General features: G+C 38.4%; 1 protein-coding gene across 1 annotated transcript in view; it reads right to left on the bottom strand.

Annotated features, from left to right (window-relative positions):
* The window catches only part of LOC106879795 (calmodulin-like protein 5), a 15,651-nt gene extending 10,345 nt beyond the window's left edge, over positions 1-5,306 (bottom strand). The window contains exon 1 of the mRNA XM_014929499.2: positions 4,729-5,306. Coding sequence (XP_014784985.1) covers positions 4,729-4,923 — 195 coding nt within the window. The 5' untranslated portion in view covers positions 4,924-5,306. The remainder of the gene's footprint in view (positions 1-4,728) is intronic.
* Between the last annotated feature and the right edge of the window lie 3,616 nt (positions 5,307-8,922).

The raw sequence follows: 8,922 nt of genomic DNA on the forward strand, positions 1-8,922 counted from the left end.
ATATATATATATATATATAAAATGATTCCTTAGATATGTGCAAAATTGGTCCTTCCGTAATCGTGTTTTGGCCTTGATGCTCCTGAATATCTGCTATTGAAATTGGGGGCACAGCTAGTATATCTGTGTGTCTTTTATGCTTTCAAATACGGTAAGAAGCACATTGTAAGAAACATGGAGCCAAATCTTATCTGCTTGTTGAATAAGTGAAACCAAAAATAAAATTGTAGCAGAAGAAATATGCCAACAGCCTTTTTCTTCTCTATTTCAATCAGAATATTACAAAAAATCAACGTCTACGAGACAGACATCACGCCGTGTGTCCTATAAAACATAGCTACCATACTCATTATGAAACCAACCAATGAGGGAGTCTTACTGCTATATACAGCAGCCAAATCTCCCTAAAATTACATCTTACCATCTTAACCCTTTCGATACCAATCCCACCTGAAATGGTCTGAATACAGTTGTATATTTAAGAGATGAGGAATTATGTACATTATCTACATTCAACGGATATTTGTCCTCATCTTGTTTGTTGTTAACACGTTTCGGCTGATATACCCTCCAGCCTTCTTCAGGTGTCTTGGGAAAATTTCGAACCTGGGTTCTCATTCCTAAGGTATTCTTCGATGTTATTATTATTATTATTATTGTTATTGTTCAGGTCAGTGCTTGGAATTGAACTCGGAATCTTGGGGTTAGTAGCCCGCGCTCTAATCATCGAATAATACCTATGGCGTAGTGGTTAAGAGCATGGGCTACTAACCCCAAGATTCTGAGGTTCGATTCCAGGCAGTGACCTGAATAATAATAATAATAATAATAATAATAATAATAATAATATTACCCCAAGACACATGATGAAGGCTGGAGGGTATATCAGCCGAAACGTTGTGTTAACAACAAACAAGATGAGGACAAATATCCATCAAATGTAAATAATGAAATGTTTTAATATTCATAAATTTTGAAGATTTGCCATGCATCGCAACATTTAAAAGATTTCTTTATCACTATCAATGACACTTAGATGTGATTTGATTTTTTTTTCCACTAAGACCAATAAAAAATCTTTCTCTCTAAATTTTCAAACAAGGTTTCCACTTATTGCTGGAATTGTTCAGTTTATTTTTTTGTATTCGGAGGTCCATTGTCTCAATGTTTTAATGTTCCCAAATTCAAATGATTCATCCGGCCTAGCATAAGAAAATCCGATGCTATTTTAGCTTGCAGTCTACTGCAGTATCTCTAGCCTACGCTGTGAAATGACCTGATCTGGGCTAGGCTTGAACTTAGGCTAAGGAACACTTTGAAATTCCAGATTGTAAATTCAGAAAGCCAAGGTGTGTTAGCGCCTCTTCACGTTTACACAAGTTCTTCATGAACGTCTGCAATGAATCATACCTGTAGAGTATTTTGGGAGTGATATAAACATTGTTTTCTTATTTTCCTGTTGTTTTTGGCATTTTTATTTACTTCTTCGTCCTCCAATTTATGAACTTTCATCAGGTAACATTTTTCAGCAATAACCCTGTCACCACTGACGGCTCGAATACTCTAGAACAGTGTTAATACGACACTTGAGAACTGATGCTGGTTATTGCTGCTTGAGAACATTGCCCCTGTCTGTCTGTCTGTCTCTTTCGCTTTCTCTATCTCTGCTTGTTTTTCTATTTCTTTCTCCTTACCTCTCTCTCTCTCTCTCTCTCTCTCTCACTCTCTATCTTTCTTATTTCTTTATTACCCACAAGGGGCTAAATATAGAGGGGACAAACAAGGACAGACAAGGGGATTAAGTCGATTACATCGACCCAGTGCATAACTGGTACTTAATTTATCGACCCTGAAAGAATGAAAGGCAAAGTCGACCTCGGCGGAATTTGAACTCAGAACATAACGGCAGACGAAATACCGCTAAGCATTTCGTCCGGCGTGCTAACGTTTCTGCCAGCTCGGCACCTTTCTGTCTTTCTGTCAGTCAATCTCTTCCTCTACCTCTTTCTCCCTACTCCGTGCTGCCTATCTCTTTCTCTCCCCACTCTCTCTCCATCTTTCAACCTCTGTCTGTTTGTATATCTGTCTCTGTCTGTTTGTCTGTCTCTCTTTCTCGCTCCTCCTCCCCTCACTTTCTTTGACATCAGAAATGTATACCGAAGCAACACATCAACACAAAATGTTGCTTGCATTAATGTATTCTGACGTGTTAAACACCTTGACTCGCAGAACTCTCTAGAACATTCCAGAAGACATGGCAAACCAGCCACGTGACATAAATCCACTGGAAAAATATCTTAGAAAATAAAGGGCCAACATATTCCAAAGACAGCCACTGAGAATGGGAATTGGGAACACATATTTATTATAAGGTGGGAGAGCATTATTATGATGTCACAACTGTGAATATATACAAATGATAAAATAAGACTTAACAATCCGATGTCATAATTGTGAACACGTACAAATGATGAAACAGAAGTGAAGAACTCTGATGTCATAATCGTAAATACATCCAAATGATAGGAAAAGAGTTAACCACTCTCGAGATGTCATAAGTGTGAACTCATACATAAAATAAGAGAAGAGCGAACTGTTCTGATGTCATAACTGTGATCTCATACTTATAGTAAGGTGGAAGTACACTGCTGTGATGTCATGACTATATATATATTACACACACACATACACATATATATCTAATACACATACATGTTCATACATATAAATGTATGTGTGTGTGTGTATATATACAAACAAACACGCACACACACACACACACACACACACACACACACACACACACACACACACACAGGCTTCTTTCAGTTTCCCTCTACCAAGTCCACTCACATGGCTTAAGTCTGTCCAAGGCACTTGCCCAAAGTGCCACACTGCGGGATTGAACCCGGAACCATGAGGTTGGGAAGCAAACTTCTTACAGCACAGTTACGCCTGTGTTTAATAAAGTTAAGATAATTGTAACTAACCCAATATCATGGCGGCCAAAGAATAATTATACAAGATCCAAATGAACCATTGATCCATTCAGAGGGAATGTTGTGAGCTTGTCCACTTATATACCACGAAAACCAGGTAACTGGCCTGATATGTCCTAGGACTCGAAAACAAAACAAGAAAAGAAAAAAAAACAACAAACCGAGCAACCTCTGTCTTGCTTTCTCATGAATAAATACGAATGTGGAAGAAAATATTTCACTCCGGGTTCAGTCCCACTACGTGGTACGTCGGTCTGGCCAAGGACTGACCAACGCCTTGTGAGAGGATTTGGTAGACGGAAACTGAAAGAAGCCCATCGTATATGTTTACTCATGTATGTATATATCTATGTGTATGTGTGTCTTTGTGTCTGTGTTTGTCTCCCACCATCACTTGACAACCGATATTGGTGTGTTTATGTCCCCGTAACCTAGCGGTTCCGCAAAAGATATCGATAGAAAAAGTACTAGGCTTACAAAGAACAAGTCCTGGGGTCAATTTCTTCGACTAAAACACTCTTCAAGGCGGTGCTCCAGCATGGCCACAGTCAAATGACTGAAACAAGCAAAAGAATAAGGTTTTTTTCATTTTGTGGGAAGAGCTGGCGTTTTTCAGTTTGAGAACCATAGCTCTAAGCCCTAAACACTGATCCCTCTAATCTGTGCGCTTGTGCGCGCGCACACGTTTTACAAATTGGAAAGGATAAAAAAAATGTGCGCACGGTTCACAAAATAAAATCGGAGTGTTTTGACTAAAGAAATTTGACTGATGGTTTCGATGAATGCTGACATTAATGTGCACATCTTTGCGAAGATAGATAGAATTTTCAGACAAGCAAATTTCTACGCACTCTCACAGCAAAAAATTAAGGGAAGCAGTAGCCTTAAAACGCTAGACACTAATCCTAACCCCAAACCCTAAAACTTAACACTTCCTGGAATTGAAACCCTCACCAATAATATATTTCATAACTCGGAGTGGCTGTGTGGTAAGTAGCTTGCTTACCAACCACATGATTCTGGGTTCAGTCCCACTGCGTGACACCTTGGGCAAGTGTCTTCTACTATAGCCTCGGGTCGACTAAAGCCTTGTGAGTGGATTTGGTGAGAGTTTACGAAAAAAACAACAACAGACGAGGACAGGTGGTGTAAACAACAAAAGGATGTATTAGTATAACGCTCGGGAATAGAGAAAGTCTTTAACGTTTCGAGCCTACGCTCTTCTACAGAAAGAATAAGGAGAAAAACACGGAGAAAAAAAATTGAATGTTTTGGTCAGCGATTAATCATATATATATATATATATATATATGTATGTATGCGTGTGTATATGTTTGTGTGTCTGTGTTTGTCCCCCCCCCCCAACACCTCTTGACAACCGATGCTGGTGTGTTTACGTGCCCGTAACTTAGCGGTTCGGCAAAAGAGACCGATAGAATAAGTACTAGGCTTCCAAAGAATAAGTCCTGTTTTTAATATAATTGAACATAAAAACAAACATTAATTTAATATATGTATGTATATCTATGTCTATGTATGTATGTATATATGCAGGTAAGTGTGTATGTACACACACATACATAGGTACGCACACACACACACACACACACACACACACAAATGCCCACACCACCACCACCACCGCTGCCGCCACTGCCATATCATCGATAAATAAAACAAAATAGCTTCTTTTTTTTTTGTTTTGTTTTAAAAAGACAAAATCACTTACCTCAATGGTTATTTTACTGAATCCTATCTGTTTGGCAACATCCATAAATTCTTCCTTGTGAATTCCACCAAGTTTCGGATCAGCTGCTTCTGTGAAAGCCACATAGAATTTAATTTCTCTTTCAGGCAATAATTCAGTCTTGGCAACTGGTTCCAAATTCAGAACCCGGTCTTCAATAATTTCACTGTCTGTCATGATTTTCCTTTTCTAAAATCAACCTTTACTTATATATTTATTAATTTAATTAGTATTGTAATTATCTATTTTAAATTAATTTGTTTTTATATTTGATTTAGTTAATTAAACAGCTGGTTTCTTAAATCGTTAATTTGTTTGGTAACGGTGCTGTTCGGTTGTTCGTTTGTGGAGTGGCTGAAAATCTGTGTTGTTTAATATGAAAGTCTGAAGGAAATGAAAGAAAAGTTAGGTGTGCTTTTTTGTAGATGACAGACAACAGAAAACAGATTTGATAGGTTGGAAGTGTTGAAATGCTAAGGAAAGATAAAAATGAAGGAAGATGAAAGAAAATATGGGTGAAACGAAGAAGATGAAGGTTTGCCGACGAAATAAGAAGAGAATGAGAGAGGAGGAGGAAGAGGAGGAGGACGGGAAAGTGTAAGAGAGAGAGAGAGAGAACTAGAGAGAGAAAGAGAAAGAACTTTAAGAAAAGGTGGAAAGAGGAAAAGCGAGAGAGCAAAGAAAGACAAAGAACGTATGGAGAGGTGGGAGACGGATAGGGAGGTGATAAAAGGATGTGAGCGTGTGTGTGAAAGAGAGAGAAAGAGAGAGAGGGGGAGAGAAATAGAGACAGGAATATAAGAGGAGGTAGAAGGAGGGTAAGAAAGAGTAAAGAGACAGAAAGGAAGCGTAGTGTGTGTGAGTGTGTGTAAGTGCATGTGAGTATGTACCTGTTGTGTGTGCGAATGTCAATAGGTACGTACAAGACAGTGTGTATGGGTGAAACGAAAAATATGAATGTTTGCAGACGATATAAGAAGAGAATGAGTGAGGAAGAGGAGGAGAAAAGAAGGACGGGGAAAATGTAAGAGAGAGAGAGCGAAAGAGGGAAGAGGGGTTTAGAAACGCAGAATATGTGAATGATTCTGTGTAAGTGCGTGTGTGTGTGTGTACGAGAGAGAGAGAGGGGGGCTGGTGGTGGTGAGAGTAGACGTTTAAAGAGAAGCTGAGGGCAGGAGAAAGAAAGAAAGAAAGGCAAAGAGAGAAGATGATTTACAACTTTGGCTGAATGCCAGGAATTTTGGGCAGAGATATTTGGTTGGTTTATTCGACTCCACTGTAATAATTGACTGGTACCTAATTTAATCTACCCCAGAAGGACGAGGGGTGTACAGACAAACCCGGCGGTGTTTGTGCTTTTATACGCAAAGGAACGAAACTAGATACTGCGAGGTGTTTAGTCGTTCTGCGCTGTTCCCATTTAAGACAAGTAAGAGATGAAGCGAAGAAGAAATGGTAGAAAGAAGGATATTTAGAAGGGAAGAATGAGAATGAGGTAGTTGAGATAGAAGATTGAAAGAAGGAGAAAAAGAAAGAAACTAAAAAACGATTAAAAGGGGGAAAGAAGAATGGGATAGAAAGGGGGAAAAGATGAGGAAGAAGAAAAAAGAAAGAAGGAAAACTGATTGATATTGAAAGAAAGGTAGAAAGAGAAGAAAATAAGGAAAAGGAGGAATGAATGAATACGTGAATGAAGGAAAGAAAGCTAGAAGGAGATGAAGAAAAAAGAAAGGAAGAAATAGAAAAAGGTAAAGTTCCCTTGGTTAATCCAATATATCATTTAAGGTGCTGGTTCGCATAAGTGAGTAGATTTGACTTCTATCTTATATAAGATCGTCTTGGTATCAAGATTAATTCAGGAAGCATCTCAAAGAGGTTCTTCCATGGGTTTCCAGCCTCAGTAGCAGAGCTGGATCTCTGCGGTTGTGTTTTGTATCATGTTAGGGGTTGCAGCAATAACTGAATTTAACTGTATGCCTATTAAACAATTTTTTTTTTGTGCCCTTGTGTGAAATGTTAATCAAATTTTAGAAGATGGCTGGTTAGGTGGAGAAAGCCGTATGACCTTCTCAAGCCTCGTTTTTCTTGTGGTACTATGGTGAGGTAATAAGGGAATTTTATTTTTGATACCGTTTTTTAGTAAGGGGCTACGCAATTGAAGAACTCTTTGCTGGACGACTGCTTGGGGATTGAACTGCTTTCGCCTTTCACGAGCTTTTTGAAAATACATAAAGGTAAAAGGACCCTGCGTTAATTTATGGTATGTGAGTTCCTCATTTTTATTTCCTAAAATACTTAAAAGGATCAATGTTAAGATCAAGAATAAGATCCGAGAAGTTGATCACAGGAACGTTAGTGTCAATAGTACTTTCAAAGCAGGTGGATACGAACATCTCTAAAACATCGTTTCTTAACCAATTTAACATGCGATCATTTGCATAGTTGGAATTGCTGAGAGGCGCATGGTTTAGTGGCTAGGGTATTGGATTTGTGATCGTAAGATTGTGGTTTCGATCCCTGGACCGGGAGATGCGTTGTGTTCTTGAGCAAAACACTTCATTTCACGTTGCTTCAGTTCCCTCAACCCGCAAAAACGAGTAATACTGCAACGGACTGGCGTCCCATCCAGGTGCAGAATATATACTCTACAGCAGTGGTTCCCAAACTTTTTAGAGACACGACCCACTATTTATGACACCAGTTTATGGTGACCCACTTAACTCTACTGGGTCAAAACATTAATGAAAGAAACAAATTTATTTCAGATTAGATTTTCATTGAGGCCTGTGAGAAGGCCTCATTTATATTAGATGTGAAACAAAACGTTTTATAACTGTTTCAACGTCTCCATACCCTATGAGCAGGTATTAACTCTAATACAAAACCTCGAAGCAGTAACTGTTATCGGCTCGATCAGTGTTGTACTGCGCCTAGTTAAAGTTCTCTATAAATCGGTAAAAACAGACTTTTCCTTTTTACGATTACGTACGAATAAATAACTTGAGAAAATGACCACCTCTGATTTGTTAAGTTCGTGAAAAAAGCCTACTGCTTGATAAAAAACAACCAGTCTGATATTGAAAACATGCGTCTTGAACTATCTCGATAGACAGCAGTTAATCAAAGCTAATGCGTAATTTTATAACTTTTTGCGACCCACTAGGATTCCGTTCGCGACTCATAGTTTGGGAACCACTGCTCTACAGAAACGGGAAACTAGCCCGTATGAGTCGGCATGACTCCAGAACGTACCTTTACTTTTTTAGGTAATTGGCTAAGGCATCGCCCATATACAAATCAAAACCAGCGGAAGGGGGTTCTTATTTTAAAAATACCTCAGATGGACAGTCCAACGAGATCATAGATGACTGCGATATCGAACGACCCCATGCTCACATCGAAGGTACTTTTTGGGTCTAACTTTTTCATGTAAGCTGAGTCCTTCTCAAAGAGTTGTTTTTTTTTCTTCTTCTAGCATGGAATATGACCTCTAAGTTTTTGACGCTTTAAGAAGTTTAGTAAATACGAGCATCTTATTGAGTAAATCTTCTGATATCAAAGATTTAAATAACGATATCGAATTAAATGGATCTAAAACAACCATTGTCTCATATCCTTGCACTAAGAGATAAAATAAATACAACTAAGCGATGCAAGATCAGCACAGAAGACAAGAGTATAATTCTAAAGAACTTTCAAGCATCAGGCTTGTGCCGTAATGCCAAGACAGAGATATTTGGCCTCTGCATTCAAGAAAGAAGTTTCATACAAGACACAAAGCTCCTTTTCGTCAATGGATAAGATTTAATCCTTTCCCAATAAACGTTTTGCTCAACTAACCTTTGTCTCAAAATGCATTTATATTTTTATATAATTTTAAGTATTTTTTTCTTTTCTGTATTTTATCCGAGATTTTTTTCCCCTAAATTTAATTTTCCCGAAACCTTCCGGATTTTCTGGGGGGTTTTTTCCGAATTTTCATCTCCACTCTTCAATTCTTTCGCTCTTTCCTCATTTTCTGTTCCCCTATCGTTTTCAAGTTCTTACAATACGAATGGAATATATGTATTTAGGTGTGTGAGAGCGCGTACGTGTGTGTGTGTGTGTGTGTGCCAAACGAAATAACTTTCTCCTCATAAAACCTGGAGAATGGCTCCTTTCAGTATTTCAAAGGAG

The sequence above is a fragment of the Octopus bimaculoides genome, chromosome 19 (genome assembly GCF_001194135.2).
Source record: "Octopus bimaculoides isolate UCB-OBI-ISO-001 chromosome 19, ASM119413v2, whole genome shotgun sequence".
Taxonomy (NCBI): domain Eukaryota; kingdom Metazoa; phylum Mollusca; class Cephalopoda; order Octopoda; family Octopodidae; genus Octopus; species Octopus bimaculoides.